This window comes from Protopterus annectens, chromosome 13.part0 (assembly GCF_019279795.1).
Source record: "Protopterus annectens isolate FY-2018-M chromosome 13.part0, PAN1.0, whole genome shotgun sequence".
NCBI lineage: Eukaryota > Metazoa > Chordata > Ceratodontiformes > Protopteridae > Protopterus > Protopterus annectens.
In genome coordinates, this window is record NC_056747.1 from 208,144,531 (window position 1) to 208,162,775 (window position 18,245).

The 18,245-nt window shown below is 36.2% G+C and overlaps 1 protein-coding gene across 1 annotated transcript in view; it reads right to left on the reverse strand.

Moving 5' to 3' along the window:
• LOC122787159 (versican core protein-like) overlaps positions 1-18,245 on the reverse strand; it is a 2,083,348-nt gene that overhangs the window by 839,950 nt on the left and 1,225,153 nt on the right. Inside the window, exon 8 of the mRNA XM_044053735.1 lies at positions 7,456-9,483. Coding sequence (XP_043909670.1) covers positions 7,456-9,483 — 2,028 coding nt within the window. The remainder of the gene's footprint in view (positions 1-7,455; positions 9,484-18,245) is intronic.

Here is an 18,245-nt window from a genome sequence, read left to right on the forward strand (position 1 = left end):
CGCTTTCATCTCTCTAATGGAAATTCCTCAGAATCCTTATTCCATTAGTATTTTTGAGTGGATCTGGACCTTGGTTCTTCTTTTTCTGTGGATTATTAGTTGGTGTGTCTTTGACTTATCTATATACATATAAATATATATATATATATATATAGATAGATTAGGCGCACATAAGTTACTTGTCAGTACATTTAACAGGATAAGGCCTTAATGAGGTTTATGTGTCAGTCCAACTTAGTACAGGACACAGTATATAAATATAGACAAAATAGTGCCACATGCTGCAGAGAGGCAGAGCAGTGACCGGTCACCCTCCTGGGTTGGAGACAGAGTAGATGGTTCAGCCATCTATAGTGCAACTTGAGGGACTGGTAAGCTATGCTTGGAGTTGAATGACCAGAAACAAGTCATCTTTTAGAACAGAATGAGACTGGAATATAAAGAGTCCAATTCTAGAGCTGGTTCACATTGCTGGTGGAAGGGGAGGCTAAAAGATTCCATTGTTGATAGAGTTACCAAATCCTCTGCACATACTTGCAGATTATACCTTTAGGGACTAAGGTGATTTGAAATGAGAGGGACCTGGAGTTCTTTTCAGATAATGATACTGCAGTTTTATGAGTTACCACATTTTTTTAAATTAGCTTTACTGAGCATTCTAAAGACATAACTCAAGTCACAAGAGCTCAAGCTGGAAATATTATATTCAGGGCTCATTTCAGTGTAACAAATAGCTCAGTAAGTTCTTCAAGTAATGCATAGACTACCTGCCCTCACATGCATGGGTACTAACAGCCAAAGGGACATCAGTCCTCTCTGTATAGGGAATAAACAACGCAAAACAATTAAATTAGTGGCCCACAAAACCTTTTCAGCTAGAATGGAATTGCTCAAGCGGCTGGTATATTTATTGGCAAAGGTTAATTGCTCTCTCATACTCTTGGGTTATTTTATTGCTAATAATACATGTTAGATTGATGAGGCTTGAGACGAGGGAGAAGGGAGGTGTATGTACATGTGTGGGCTGACTCTCCTCTTGACTGAACAGCACTGTTACCTGCATACAAGTAAGCCACTCTTTGTTTGGAAATGGAAATTCCTGCACTGTAGAAAGTCATTATGTCAAAGGAATCAGCACCAAATACACCAACTTTAAGATTATTTCCAGTTTTTCTTTCTAAGTTTTCATTGAGAATTATGACAGATACGTGCAGTTCTAACTTTGTACTATGTACAACACTAAGGGATAACAGGCACAATGCACCTTGGGAAATGAGTATATAGTGATCTTCAGATACAGAAATACAGGAAACTGCTTCTTTTAATAGCCTCATAGGTGCAACCATAAAGTATATGGGAGTGAGAGCAGATTGTGATAACTGTATCCCTATTGTCACTAATCCCCAAAGATAATATTTACAACTAAAATTAAATTATTACTAAGAAGTGTGCTCATTTATTTAGTTTGATAGCATGAATAATATTATTATTGCTGGCACATTTCCATTATAGGACAGTCGTACCCTAAATGAAAGTCTCTCTCATCCCTAAAGATCATTATTTCATTGCTACAGAGAAATACAGTGCAATTAATCTATAGATCTTATTAGCCATTTTGTTCGTAGCTTTGATCTAGAAAAACACCACACTTCAATTTCATTGTAGCCCTGCATTCTTTTGGTCTCACTCTAACCATAAGCTATTTAGGGATACAGATTTAGTCAAATCATTGCTACATCAAACAGCATAGAATCCACTGCTTAGCAGAGATGAGCCACGTCTAACACAGCTGAGTGGGTACCTGTACCCCTAAAACACTAACAATAATTCTGGCCTAAAAACTGCTAGAAAATTGAGATTAGTGTGTCATGCATAAAAAAGAACAAAAAATTAGCTGGGTTAAAAAAAAACACATAGTTTAAAAGCATTTGAATGACCATTGCTCATACTATACTTTTTCACCATCACAACTCTCACCGAGTCCACCCCAATATATCAATACCTGCTATATAAAAATGATGCATAGTAACTTCAAGAAAGCAACAAAAAAAAAAAAAAAGAAAAACAAACTTATTGAACCACAAAGGCATAACTCCACACTATGTACGACTACTAATTCTGCAAACTAACACCGAGGCCATGCAGTCATGCAGAAAGGGAAACAAACAATACTATTTGCCTCTTTGAAAGTACTGCAGTGTCACTAATTACACAAAAGGAGTTACAAAGCTGCAATTGCAAAAACAAAACTAACCTCAACAATGTAAAAAACATTTCCAAAAAGCTGTGCTCATTCTTACTGTACTGATATACCAAAAAGCATCATAAACCTGCACCTGCACATGTACAGCCTGTTGATGGACCATACAATTAAATGTTTTTTTTGTCAAAATCAGTATTCTGCAAATGCGATCCAAGGAATTAGAACGCATTACTCACAGATATGAATGTTTAGGGTGATTCCATTCCATTGATTGTGTTTCTGTGACACCTAGCTCACTCAAAAATTGTGGTGTCACAGTACAGAGCACAACCTTGATGCCGGTGGGGATCAAGGTGTATGTTCTCATCACCTAAGTAAATAAAGCAGCCCCAATGTCACTGCATATTGAGTTAAATGGCATTATTTGTAGGCTTGCTTTGGAGATGCTAAGAGTGCTTTTTTGTGTTTAGTACTTATTTGTTCTCTGCATGTCTCAGACACTGGGATTTTTGGTTAATTCATTTTGAAATACTTTTTGAAGTGAGTTATCAAACTACCATTAAACACTATTAATGAATATAACATGGTAGGCATTTGGGAAAAAAAACAACTGTAAGCAGAAATAAGCATTAAAAGGAGACGAGAAATGAATTGGCTGCTATTTAAAGCAATTTATTTTAATTTAAAAGCTCATTATCTACCTAATAGAATGCACAAGTAACAAAGAGAAATGCGTGCATACCGCACACACATAAACTGAAACACACACAAAGAAAAGAGCAGAAAGGTAAGACATTCGATCAAATGGAACGAAATTAAATAGATTGTGTTACCCATCAAATGCACTACTTTAAAATTAACAGGATAGAAAAGAAACAAGTATTTTTTCTCTGATATTTTTTTAAAATAACTAAGCAGGAACAAGAAGGTTTGAATGCGTCTTGACTAGGTTGACACCCAAAGCCCTGGTCTTTTTAATGAAAATTGCTCTGAGGCCTGCAGTATAAGCACTGAGGATAAAACCCGAAAAAGGAAAGAGACAGTGATGGCAGATGTGGCCACGTGCAGTTCTAGTCTCTGAATGTCACTGCCTATTGAAAAAGCCACATAGCATATTTAAGCAGTTATTTTCCACATTGTCCACAACTGGTTTACATCTGTCACAAGCATTCAGATTTTGCCATTTCATTTTTTACTATATGACCAGTCAGGAAGGTCATGCCAGTCATTTTAAAGTTTATTTTATTTATGTATTTAGGCTTGTAAATTACCTGGTCTTTTAAGGAACTGCTTCATCTATACTTAGACCATGAGGACAAGGGTAAACTGAACACATAGTATTATAATGCAGTCAGTCATGTTATTGTAAGGTAGGAGATAACTGAAGTACCCTAAGAAAACACATTCAGACACAAGGATAGCATGAAAACTTCACACAGTCAGTATTCAGAGATAAGGACTGAACCTTTGACCCTGAAGACGTCAGGCAGAAACATTAAACATCCTGTTCATAAAATAATAGCTTGCTAGAGTCATAGGTAAACAGAATATAGCTTGTTTGTAGTTTATTGCCTTAACTAACTTAGCCATCTTATATCTTTCATACTTCCCAACGTTAGGGTAATTAAACTTGGGCTGTCTCTTTTCAGGGGTATCAACCGCATCTTTGTTATAACAGCAACCAGTGATGTGGATAGATCAGCTAATATCTGTCATTTCCATCTGGGTAATTGCATTACCATTTAGCTAGACTTTTGTCAGGTAACCTTCAAAGCATTCACTTGATGGAGAACATGATCATGAAATCAATAATGGGGAAAAATACAGTATAAACAGTAATGAACGTCAGTTATTTGATTAGTAGTTTCAAAGATGGGTTTCCTTTTATGAAGTCTGACTTTGAAAGGGACTGTTACAGGTATAAGAATTCCTGACCAGTATCAATGTTCCCAGATTCTCTGCAAAAACCTTATTGATGTTTCTAGCCCTAGGATGCAGTTTGAAGAGAGAACTTTTTCACAGCAGCTGCGCCCAGACTGTGAAAGTCTTAGCCATTATTTAAATTATATTTATATCGTTGTCTAGCAGTTAGTACAGAGGATTTAGGCTAAGATTTATTAATGAGATGCTTCCTGTAGTCCAGGATTTGATTCTGGTAATCTGCATTTGCCTACTAAATGACTCTGAGCAAGTCAATTAACCAGGTAGTACTGTTGGTTAATTGAGAAAACTGGGATAGGTTTCTCAATGGTCTCCAGGACTGCATGCCTTAGGACCTATAACAGACTGCAGAAAAGGGGAAAGGATATATCTTTATATTACCGTGTCATTACTGCTTTCCAAAAATATAAATGACTTATCATCTGATTATTTGTGTAAGCAATTGTTTACTATGTCATTCATTTATTAATCAGTTTGCTGATTCTAATATATGTATGACATACCCAGTATATGTACTCTATTGACAGTGGTTTACCAGTTTGTCATTTAATAAATTTTAGCATTTTTTTTTCTATTCTTTCATTTTTTCCTTCTCCTCTTCCCTCTCATCTGTCTGTAGCTTTCATTCTGGCACATAGAATATTACTAAGAATCGAATGCTAAACCATGTGACATTTCTGCAGCAGAGCTGTCGGTATACTGGGATGTTACTAGGGGAATGGTCCTGAGATATGCTGATGTCATTATCTCATTGGAATGGACAGTGATAAGGCTATCTCTGGAGGATTGTGACTATCTATACTGGCCGTACAGACAAAAAAGGAATTGGGCAGGTAGAAAGTGTGCGTTGGGAAGCTAGAAAAGTTTAAAGGAAATGGAGGGCTGAGAATGAGGAAAACCTTAGAAACTCAGCTTAGATGCATTAGGAAAGAAAATAAGGGATATGATATATTTAGATATCTTTTTGTAGATAAGTGAGAAAATGGAATAAACAAGAAATTACAGATGATAGAAGTGAAGGAATTCAGCTGGAAGGGAGCAATTCAAGAATGGCCACAGGAAACATTACTTTCACGGGGAGGCTGCAGGGGCTTTTAGATTAGAATGGGCACAAGAAGGAACAGGGGAGGGGTAACTGCATAAATGTTAACTACACTGATGACACACTTGTCAGACCATACAATTTCCTCTATCCATCCATAAATAGGCATGCACACTTTGTTTTTAACTGTCTGGCAGATAATTGTGGGTATATGTTGCTAACGAGATTAATTGTGTAGACGTGATTGTGATTTCCTCACTCTCCATCTAAAACTGTGCGACTCTAGAGGAAACTCGCTTAACCAGATGTTGGATCACTCCTGAAAAGACACACTTGTGCTTAGTGGACTCACATGATTAATAAATTAATACAAGTAAATGAAAACAAGCTGGGTTTGAATATTAGAATTTTTAATGCTCAGATTCATGCAAGGCAAGTACTATCTTGCAAACTACTTTAAAATGAATAGAACTTCATCTTCATCTTAGACTTTTCTGCCTTCAGAAGTTAAACATACTGTGTTCTCGGATGGAGTACAACACTGCAGTTCCAAATAAAAGACAAGCCAATTTACAGTACAAACATCAAAGGTCATTCACCAGCAGGCATATATTGACCATTTTCACTTATAAATACATGTTTTTGAAGTGGCAACAAAATTGTGTGCGGCCTTTTGCCTTGTTTGGATTTTACTTTGGCAGCATTTATAGAGCAGTGCACAGATAAACACAGGAATGGTTAAAATAAACAACACTTCTTTATTTCTATAGACATAGACACACACACACACACACACATATATATATATATATATATATATATATATATATATATATATATATATATATATATATATATATATATATTTATTTGATTACCACAAACTCAAGCAGCTAGGAGCTCTTCCAGTACTAAATAAAAGTAACAATCCAGTCAAGCGTTGCAGCCGTACAATAAATGAATTAGAACGAGCATATTGAAAATAAAAACTTTAATTAAAGAAGAGAATGTAAGTGCTTTCACAGAAAATCAATCCGCTTCTTCAGACATAATCATAGTAAACTCAAATACAATATATATATATATATATATATATATATATATATATATACTCCCATCATCATGTGACTACTTCATTGATTAATTAATTTATCCATAAATTAATTAACTGACTCATTAAAACAATTAAGTAATACAAAAATACACTTAAAACCTTAAAACAAATATAAGAACCTCATACGTTAATGTAACTTTCTACTTTTCAAGTGAGGTTTGATAGAAACAGTTTCATTGAGACCCCTACCCCTGTGCGCTCCAAGTCTCTTTAGTTTTTGAGGCAACCACTAAATGTGGTAGATGTGCACAGTGTGATTCCATAGATGAATCCCGCTATTTTAAACATCCGGATAGTGGACGTCTTTGGGAATTAAGGAACAACAGTAATTGTAACACTAGGAATGTAGTGTATGTGGCACACTGTGTGACCTGTTTCTGTTTTTTATGTAGGAAAAACTAACAGGACATTGCGTGAACGTATTAGGGACCATGCCTATTGCTATACCAGAAAGCATGATTATAGTGCCCTAGCTGGATCTGAACATACTTTCCTTTATCAGGTTCTGCATGCTCAAGCACAGACCATACGTATAGGAGACATAATTAATCAAACAGAACAAGCAGAGCTCCATTGGATCATTAGACTTGGAGCGCACAGGGGTAGGGGTCTCAATGAGACTGTTTCTATCAAACCTCACTTGAAAAGTAGAAAGTTACATTAACGTATGAGGTTCTTATATTTGTTTTAAGGTTTTAAGTGTATTTTTGTATTACTTAATTGTTTTAATGAGTCAGTTAATTCATTTACAGATAAATTAATTAATCAATGAAGTAGTCACTTGATGATGGGAGTGTATATATATTGTTGTATTTGAGTTTACTATGATTATGTCTGAAGAAGCGGATTGATTTTCCGTGAAAGCGCTTACATTCTCTTCTTTGATTAAAGTTTTTATTTTCAATACGCTCGTTCTAATTCGTTTATTGTACGGCTGCAACGCTTGACTGGATTGTTAGTTTTATTTAATACTGGAAGAGCTCCTAGCTGCTTGGGTTTGTGGTAATCATCTGTTTGGGCTTTGGTACGTTTTTTGGATCATATATATATATATATATATATATATATATATATATATATATACACATTATCTAGCCTTATCTATCTATAGATAGATTTTTTTTGAAAAGTGGATAAACCATTTAGCCCACCTACCTGCTGTTGTAGTATTTATCCCCAACGCCCATGGTATGACATGGTCTTCTTTAAATATTTGTGCGGTCTCACCACTGCCAGTGTATTCTTCAGAATAAATTTGAGAAGGATCTTCAGTTTCCAAGCTCAACATATCTTTTACAGCTGGTGATATAAATGTTGATTCAACCAATTCCACTAATTGTATCTTTTCAGTTGCTACTTTTAAAGGAGAATTATGAGCATTAGAGAGGTCTGTGGGGGAAGAAGTGCTTGATAACATATAAGTATGGTCATCTGGGGCATCCTTTGTTTGATTTGCCTGTACTACCACTTGTCCTGTTTTATTTTGTGACAGGTCATTTGGGACAGTTATGAGCAGTGGAGGTGTTTCTACAAATACAGTATCAGTGTAACCTGTTGTGGTCAGTCGAGGTACTAAGTTCTCAGAAGTGACTTGTTCTTCAGAAGGTGTTAATGCATTTAACTTCTCTGTATTAGAAATTTCTACAGAAGATTCTGTAACAACTGCAGTACTTATGATATGCTCAGCAGTTACAGGCAGAGAATGAAAATCACTGACTTCATCTGCTGTTGCCAACTGCTTTTCTTTTGTGATTGTTGCATTAGAGCTTTCCCAAAGTATCCTCACTAAAGAGTTCCTCAGCTCCAGAGTATGTAAGGAGACAGCTGTAAACTCTCTACTTTCTAGCACAGAAGAAATTGTATTAGACTCACTTGCTGGAGATGATGGTGCAACTGTGTCATCTGTTCGGCCTAGTGTAGTTGTACTTAATGAATTCTGCTTCTCTTGTATCACTATAGGTGTTACACTCTCTTTTGCAAGATTTAAAATCTCTGACTTTTTGGTATTAATGTAAGGCTCTGGCGGGATTTGTGTGTATCCAACTGAAGCTATTCTTGTCATGTTTACGTTAGATTCAGGTGTCAGGAAAGCGGGTTCCATCAACAAAGGAACTGACACATTGGTTTTCACTTCTGCCAGACTGTCATCCAATTTGTGACTTGCTGTGAAGATTTCAGCATTTTGTGTCTTCATTTCCATAAAAAGGCCATCTTTTTCTTTACTGATATGTTCTTCTGGTGTTATTGTCATACCAGAACTATCTTTAATTACAGGCCCAGCAGCTCTGCCATCTTGTTGTTGATTACTAGTAATGAGTTCTGGAGTAGTAGTCAAGTCTTCCAGAAGAATTTTCTCCCTTCTGACTTTGGTATATTCAGGCATTATATGCCATGATTCTTGAAAGGTAGCACTTGTGCCCCCATCCTGTAAAAGCTGATTTTCTGTGTCACCACTACCTTCTACTTCAACTTCAGAACTTTTGTGCCTTTTATGCCCTAAATTAACAGATGTTACATGTGATACTCTCTGTTCAGTAATTCCAGAAATGTCTGTTGGAACTAAATGGGTGTCCTGAAGTCTGGATGCCTGTGTTATGGCTACAGGTAATATACTTTCATCAATAGTGTGCACGTCACCTGAAAAATTATCATCATTGCTTGAGACTGACAAAGGTAGCCTTAATTCATTTTCCACCATCTTTTGAAATGTTGGGATGCTCAGGTCATATAGGGATGAATTATGCAGTTGCCCACTATTCTTCATGTCTTTTGCCATAACTGACACAGAAAACTCTGCAGATAGATTGGGAAGCTCATCACCAGAAAATTCTAAATTTTGCGTACCTCTTGGGCTACTAAAATGTGAACTCTGCACTTCCTTTTTGACTTGTTTATTTTCATCAGGGATTTTATTGCTTGATGGAGAGTTGACTGACTTGGCATTCAATGCTGGTTCCATTTCAGCAACAGACAGCCTAGGAAGTGAAGTCTTTGTTTGAAAAGCTGTTATTGGAGCTCCTGTTGTACTCTGCCTGGAGATGACAGCAGGGGCAAGTGTCATTGTGTTGTGATGAAGATGAAATGCTCCATCTGAAACTGGAGTATCCACTGTCTGCAGTTTGATATACATCTTATTTCCATTTGAGTTCATCACTGCTTCTTCATTCCCCACTGTATTTAGTTCTGTAATAAACAACACATTAAAAGTTAGCCTGCATCTTTAACTAGTACTTTAACTAAATGCAGTTTATTAATACAATTATTGAAGGCAGCTTTCACTTAGTGGCATAAACATTGTTGTGTAATACATTTAGAAAAAAAATCAAGACAAAGTGAAAGCAATACAAAAATTCTTTGAGAGGCACTGTTTAGCATAACAAACAATTAACTAATGTACCTGTTTCTGTTTTCAAGAACAACGGATACATTCCTCCAAGTCAATAACATCTAGCAAATGGGAGAACCACACAAAGGAGTTTAGCAGCAATGTATATCAAATCCTTTTAATGGTTATTAAAACAGCAGTAAATGAGATTCTGCAAAAATGGTCTTTGTACATATTTTTCATGGAGGTGTTCTAACATTTTCAGATGAAAAGTTCAATTTGATGTTGCTAGTTTTCAGGCAATGTTAAAATAGTATTTATATCTAACGTTATAATGTCATTTAAGGTGGCAACCGCAATGTGCTGACAATCTTCTATACCAAAGGACTGAGTTGAATGTATTTTCTAGAATCAAAATGAGTGTACAAGAACTACATCACAGTTCATGCTGAGGTTTAAGACAGGTACTATGTCTGTCACATACTTGGTATGTGATGCAGAACGTCTTTAAGAGTACAAGTATTTTTGGATGTTAGTCATGCAACAAACAAGGATTCGGGACTTGAACGTAAAGGCTCAATGGTGAAGCAGCATTCTCTATGTGAGACTCATATTTCTTTAGACTTCCATGTCTTAGCCCAGCTTCTTTCATTGCATATCTGCTGGCACCACAAATGAACAAAAGTTTTTTTTTTTTCTTTTCACATTTTTACTTAAGACACACCACAATACTTTCAATTACCTCATGGAAAAATCAGTTAATTCCTTGCACTTTACTCAAAAATATGTATTTTTGCTATGTAGACTTCTATACTTGTTTTTTTTTCAATTTTTGGGAAGTTGTCTGTTCAATTTCTGACTCAGCATTCCACCAGCAACATCTCTTGACACTACAAGAGAATTAATTTGTCAGAAAACTAGAAGTCAAGGATTTAAAGATTTGAGATATATCTTACTGCTAGTGGTCTCAGAGACAAGCCAGGGAACATCCAGTGTGTTGTGCTACCTCATATAGCAGGCAAAGAAGACATCAAATTATTTAATTCATTTTTACTGCAAGAAAAGGAGGGTGGCATACTGGTAGTACTTAAAAGTGAATTCCATGTAGGTCTATATTAGTTTGCCAAAATGTCATTTCAGTGAACCCCTAATCATCAACCCCAATTCAGCGAAAATTGTTTCAGCAATTCCCTGAATTTACCAAGGGCAAGTAAATACTTGCCCTACAACACAACAGATCAACAGCTAAGCAAATCACACCCACCCAAGTGGGGGGCTTTGCCTTGTCCCCTACATCCCTCGATGTGGGGGGCAGCACCTCCCACAACCCCCCCTAACTAAATATACCAACTCCGACATCGCACTTAGTGGAGAAAAGGGCAAAGTTGTGTAGTTGGCCAACTACTTCTTTGCCCTTGGTAAATTCAGCAAATCACTGAAACGATTTTCACTGAATTGGGGTCGATGATTAGGTGTTCACTGAAATGACATTCTGGAAAAATAATATAGACCCATTCCATGCATATTGTAAGTCAAAAAGGCCTATTCATGATATTTGCTATTCACCAGAGATCAAGGGATGCAAGGTACATATGTTACTACATTGAGATACCAGATGTATGATTAATTTGGGCAACTGTCCGAGCATAAGGAAAGATTATGAAAAACCAATATGAGCGGGCGAAAAACTGAGCAAGGTCCAAGTAATATTGAAGAATTCACAATTTTATTAGCGCTTTCGGCGAGGTCAATGCCTCCCCTTCTTCAGATAACAAACCAACTAATTAAACAACTTTTTATACTGATTTCAAAACAATTAATCAAATTAGTCAAATTAGATAATTGTATCCTGGACTATTGTTAAAGAGGCACGAGTTAAAAAAAAAGTTCTTATATGCATACAAACCCAATGTGCAAAAAAACACTCATTATTAAATCAAGTTATAAAGATGTATTAATATAAATATAAAATAACACATTGTAAACTATACTAGTATAATTGATATCATAATAATAAACATTAAAAATTACTCATATTCAAATTGCACATATAAATAAAAATGAATTGTGCATATAAATAAAAACAAAATTACCAAACTAGCTAAACTATAAACTAATAACATGTGAGGTGTTTGGCAATCCATTAATAAAAATACGACTGTAAAAAACAGCTAATATATGCTGGTTAATAAAACTTTTTTCAATAAAGTGAACATGGAACTACCCTCTTTAAATCCAATATGGGTATATTTAAGTATATTATATCTTATTCTTTCGATATAAAGTATTTCATTTACCTTCTTAGGGCTAAAAGTTTTAAAATACTTTTAATAGAAACATATTCATTGAAGCCTGGAAAAGTGTGGGCCACTGTTCTTATTTGCCACATAATTTCATCTGTTTCTAGTTGTAATTCCCAGGGCCCCCCTCTTATATCTACTTGCCTTTGTTGTAGTATAATAAATTTAAACTTATGGTCGGGAACTCAATGATGTGTCTAGCTAATGCATTTGTTGTGTCACTTTTACTAATGGCATACTGGTGTTCGTAGATACGCTGCTTAATTTTCCTCTCCGTTTTACCAATGTAGAATGCTGCACATTGGTAGCAGCAAGCTGTGTAAATTACTCCCTTAGTTTCACAGTTGAATCTGCCATTATTATGATAGTCCCTCTCTCTAATAGTAACTTTATTATCTATACATATATGTTTGCATTGCTGGCATTGCCCCACATTTATGCATTCCATAATTCCTACTCTGTTTAATGCTCCTATTTCTTTCCAATAGAGCTTTCAAATTTGCACCCTTTCGATGTGTTAAATTAGGCTTTTCTCCTAAAATTTCAAGTAAACCACTATCTTCAATAATAATAGACCAATTTTTATTTAACATTTCCCTTATTCTAAGATGGTTGAGGGAATAATTACAAAGGAAACTGATCTTAAAATTATGTTTTCTATTGTTTGTAACAAGGTTTTGTTGGTCATCCATATGTTCAACATTTTTGATAGAATAATTCTGTAATAAGGGCTTAAAATGTCCGATATTTCGCTTGTGACTCACTTCTAAAGCAATGTTGACTACCATAGGTTCTGGATAGCTCCTATTAATAAACATAGCTTTAAGTAGCTTACATCCGTCAGTAAAGTCAATGTCATCAGATACCATCCTTGCCGCCCTTACCATCTGTCCTTTGACGACTGCTCTTTTTTGATGGTAAGGGTGGCTACTAGTAAAATGCAAAAATGCATTAGAGTAAGTAGGTTTTCTATAGATTGTACTTTTGTATCTAGAATTAGCAGTATCTTTAATCAAGCTAATGTCCACAAAATTAACACTAGTATCTTCTAAACTATAGGTGAATTCAAAGAAGTCAGTCATCTGAGATATATTGGTAATAAAGGTCAGAACTAAAGCTTTTGCCCCCTTCCAAATCATAAACATGTCATCTTGGTATCTAGTGTACCACGAGACATTCGCCTGAAATAAACTGTTAATGAATAGTAAGGTTTTCTCCCAGTGGGCCATGATACGATTAGCAAAGCTGCCACCACATGGTGACCTCATTGCCACTCCAGTATTCTGAAGGAAAACATGCCCGTCAAAAATCATGAAGTTATTAGTTAATACAATCTCAAGTAGAGTTTCTACTAAGTATATAGTTTTCTCATCTACATGTCTAATTGTCATGAAGTCCCTAATCCATTCAAGTCCAAGGGCTTGAGGTATTACGGTGTATAAGTCTTTCACGTCAATTGTGAAAAAACAAAAATTTTCCTGATATTGTAATTTACTCATAGTATCCAAAAAACTCCATGAATCCTTACAATTTGGGGCTCTTGTTCCACTAGGGGCTTCAATACACTATCTATAAATTTAGCACATCCATAAGTCACAGACCCTCTTCCATCAACAATAGGTCTAAAGGGGGGGGGGGGTCAATGCATCTTTTGTGAATCTTAGGTGAACCGAATAGGGCTGGTGTCCTAGGAGCAATCATGGTTAAATACTGATGTACAGCCATGTCAGTAGCTCCTTCTAAAAATAAATCATCTAAAATACCTCTGTTTTTTTTTATAAGCTATATTAACTTCATTAATACTGACTTGTGTATAAGCTTTAGAATGGAGGTATTTATACATACTTTTAATATACTTGTTCTGGTCCATGAAGACCAGCCCTCCCCCTTTATCGGGTTTCATGACCCTGATGTTACATTCATTCAATAAATCTAAAAATTCACATTCATTTCTCGTGGTATTGGTCTTAAGATTTTTCCTGGCATGTCTGTCATTTGCAATAGCTCTTAAGTCCATTTCACATATTTTTTTCAAAAGAGCTAAGACTTGCATGCAAAGGTGGATTGAAAAGACTTGAAACCCTTAAAGAATTTGTTAGGGAAGAATCCCACCTCATAAGTGCGTTTAAGTTAAGTTTACGCACAAAAAGTTTCAAGTCAATGATAGTTTTAACAATGTCCATTTTCCTATCAGGAACAAATGACAGTCCTTTGGAAAAAAACTCAACCATATCCTGAGTAATGGTTAAGACCATGTAGTTATATATCTTAAAGTTCCCTTCAGAACTTGTAAGTATTTTGGGTTCATTCAAGAATTGTCTTATCATCTCCTCCATTGGTTCCATCTGTTCCTCGTCTGCCCTTGGTTCTTGTTCGCCTTGCGATTGACATGTTGGCCGTTGTAATTCCTCTGAAAACCCTGCTGATTAGCCGTATTATGCCGGTTATCGTTGTTATTGGTTACCCCTTGTTGTTGGAAAGTGTTATTATTGTGGGTGTTAATATTATTATTATTTAACCTTTCACTGCGGCATAGGGGTTGTGCTTCCCCCTCATGAGTGGCAGCTTCTCCTTGTGCAGAATTATTCCCCCCAGTCTCCATGGCCTCAATGTCCATATTAGAATACGATGACTGATTATTGACATTTTGCGTGTTAAAAGGTAGGTGTGGATACGCTTTGTTGTTTGCATATTCCTGCAAGCCTCTTGCAATTTTTTTCTTCTTTGTAACTAGTAATTTGGCCATTGTAGCCTCTATGCTGGTAAAAATTCTGGCATACTCATATTTATAACGCACAAATTCATTCTCAGTTTTTATAGCATGCTCTAAAGTTCCCAGTTCACCTTTCAGGCTGTTGGTTTCAGCTTTATAATAGTTGATTAATGAGAGTAAAAACTCAAACCCTTGCTTATCAAAAAGGGCCAAGAGTTCTCGATGAAAAATAGAATTTTCAACTAATCCTACTGGGTAGCACCATTGGCGCAACCCCTCAGGTACAATCTTTTTGTCTATGCATTCTTGCAAATACGCTATCTCAAGTTGTAACTTTTTGCACTTATAAAGTTTATGGTCAAAGTCATTTATCCAATTTGTTTTAGTACTCACCTCTAAGTTTGGCTCTTGTGTAGTTCCAATTCCCATTCCAGAACAAAGAAAGTTATTGTTATTCAAAAAACTGGCCATAGTAGGGAAAGAACATGCTTCAGCAGCGCTAATAAAATTGTGAATTCTTCAATATTACTTGGACCTTGCTCAGTTTTTCGCCCGCTCATATTGGATTTTCATCAGTCTGTTTTGTCTGTTATAAGGAAAGATTATATAAGAGGCCAGCTGTTAAGAGTATCTGATTATCAGTTTGAAAAAGCCACAGATGTGTGCCATGTTTGTGAACTGTTAACTGTGCAGTGAAAACTTGTAACTGAAGCCTATAAAATGACAGTGTGTGTGTGAAAATAGAGTGAAAACAACGGCAATAAATCAACAACAACAAAAAATACTAAAAAAGAAATGAAAGAGATGTCCCACTATCTGCTTTCTCTGCATCTAAGACAAATGCCTGGTAACAAACAAACAGCAAGAAGCCATATCTAGTATGATTGCCGTGGTTGTATGCATGGTGAAAAGCAATATAATAAAGCTAAAAAGGTTTGCAGAACTGGTGGACTTGTTAATCATTTTATTAAAATGTGTTTTAAATGTAAATGGTTGCAGCAGAAAAAAATATTAATGTTGTGGAAGCAAATGACTACTCAAAAACAGAGATACTCGAGTTTAATGTACAAATGTATAAATTAATGTACAAATGAAGTTTTTAAATACTGTGCAAGGCAATTCTGAAAAGAAAGAAGGTTCAGGAATGAGTCTTGTAACAAAAGGGTTAATAGTAAAAAATGAACGAGTTCCAGATAAGTATTTAGGAAGTCTGGTCTGAGAAACTATTGTCTACACATAGAGTACTCCGACACATGCACACACCAAATACAAGCAGGCAGAGAATGAAATGTCAAGCGTTTCATGATTATGCCCATGGGAAACATATTAAATATGAGACAGACCATAAACCCCTACAGAGTATTTTCAATAAATCTTTATATGAAGCACCACCAAGCTTAGAAATATACACCCAACTCTTCAAAAGTATGATACAGAAGTTCAGAGCCTACAACAAGAGTTGATATACATTGTTTATATTTTCTGTACCACTTTGTTAAGTGCCTGCAGGGAGAATCTCCTTGGAAAAGATGTAGGCATTCTATTGACCATGATTTAAATACCATTAACAGCTGACAAACCTTTGAAATTGAAGGAGGGTGCTCTGAGAGATGACACAGAGATGCAGCTGCTACATGAAGCTCTAATGCCAAAACAGTCATTAGTGTGAAGTAATACTTCCCACTGCATAACCTATACTTAAGGAACTAGTGTGCATTTAAAGTCCCTTGAGTTAAAGGTGACAAAGTTATTATTCCATCTCTGCTAAAAGGTCAAATGCTGCTGAAGTCAAACAAATCCTCCCTGAGAATGTCCATATATAAAAAGAGAGCCAGGGATACAATGTATTGGCCCAACATTATGATACAAATGCAGCAGATGGTACAACATTGCATCTCTTGTGAAAATGTATAAGAATCAGAACCAAAAATGAACAGCTAATGCCACATGAAATTCCAAAACAGCAAAATAACCTCAGCTTTTTACTTTGTACTGATTACTGCTCTAAATATTTGAAGATTTCCAGCTTAAAGATACAATAGCAATGCCACTGTTTATTCTGCACAGTTTCATATTTTCAAGACATGCTATACCAGAACAAGATATGACAGACAAATGTTCCACAGTTCACGTATAAGGCTTGACAACTTTGTCCATAGCAATAGGAATCTGTGCGAGTCCAACATATACACAGTCTGCTAGCTTGCAATTCAAACTATAATGCATATTCCCAAGAAATGTGAAGAATAAATTAAATGGACTGTTACAAAAACAATAAAATGCTAAAAGAGCATAAAGCGCACACTACCAAGACGTCCAGAGGAAAATCCACCAATAAAATGTTTGAGTGAATGTCCAAATACTGGTGGATTTACCTCTGGACTTCTTGGTAGTGTGCACTTTACATTCTTTTAGTGTTTTTTTTTTGTTCTTATCACACACACACACACACACACACACACACACACACACACACACACACACACGCTGTTACTTTTGGTTTAAACTAGACTGTTGCTTGCCATTACTAAAGTACTGGATTACATCAGTAAAGATTATAGAACTTTCTCTGTCTCTGTTTTTGAGGGACAGAAGGCTAGAACAAGGTTTCTTATATTATTTTCATCATGTGTACTAGGAAGCAACTCAGTAAAAGAAAAGTACAGTTGTGTACACTTACCATAAATGTAGATGTTTGAGTGTATTCACTGTTGCAGTCATTACATTTGGGTAATCCTGCTGGCAGGTTGCCCTCAGTCAGCCTGAATTCCAAAGCCCTGGGTCCTGCGTCGGCTGCTGTCACCCCTTCCCTGACGTCAGGTCGTCAGGGGTATAAAAGAAGCAGCTGACGCCTTTTTCTTCAGTTTTTCTTGCCCCAGATGTCAGGTGCCCCCTAAAAGGGTAGCCAAAATTTATATATATACAAATATATATACACCAATATAAACTTTACCTTCATCTACAAGCAAATACACCACATAGGTTGTATAAATCAGAGAAGGATAGAAAATTTCCAGCAGAAAAAAGGGGGATGGCGGGTGGGTAACTTGGACTGCAACAGTGAATACACTCGAACATCTACATTTATGGTAAGTGTACATAACTGTACTATGTTCTTCGTGTTTCACTGTTGCACTCATTACATTTGGGTAGAGTCCCAAAGCTATGGTTGGGAGGCTGGAGCTAAAGAGCATTAGGAGCAGCTATGAGGCCCTGCAGAACTGCAGTGGCAAAGCCTGCCCTGGATTTAGAGTAGAGTGGCAGATGATAGTGCTTTGTAAAGGTGTGCAGTGAACTCCAAGTAGCAGCCTCTAATATGTCTTTGGTTGGTACTCCCCTGAGAAAGGCTGCTAAAGTGGCTGCAGCTCTGGTTGAATGTGGCCTAATGCCCTTAGGCACTGGCTTGCCATGGTGTAAGTAGCAGAAACGAATGCAGTGCCCTATCCACTTTGAGATAGTCTGCTTTGAGATAGCCTTTCCTTGTGATCCTGCAGCATATGCCACTAGTAATTGCTCTGTCTTCCTGAAAACTTTGGTTCTGTCCAATTAGAATCTAAGTTGTCTGTGTACATCCAAAGAATGCATAATTCTCTCCCCCTTGTTCTGT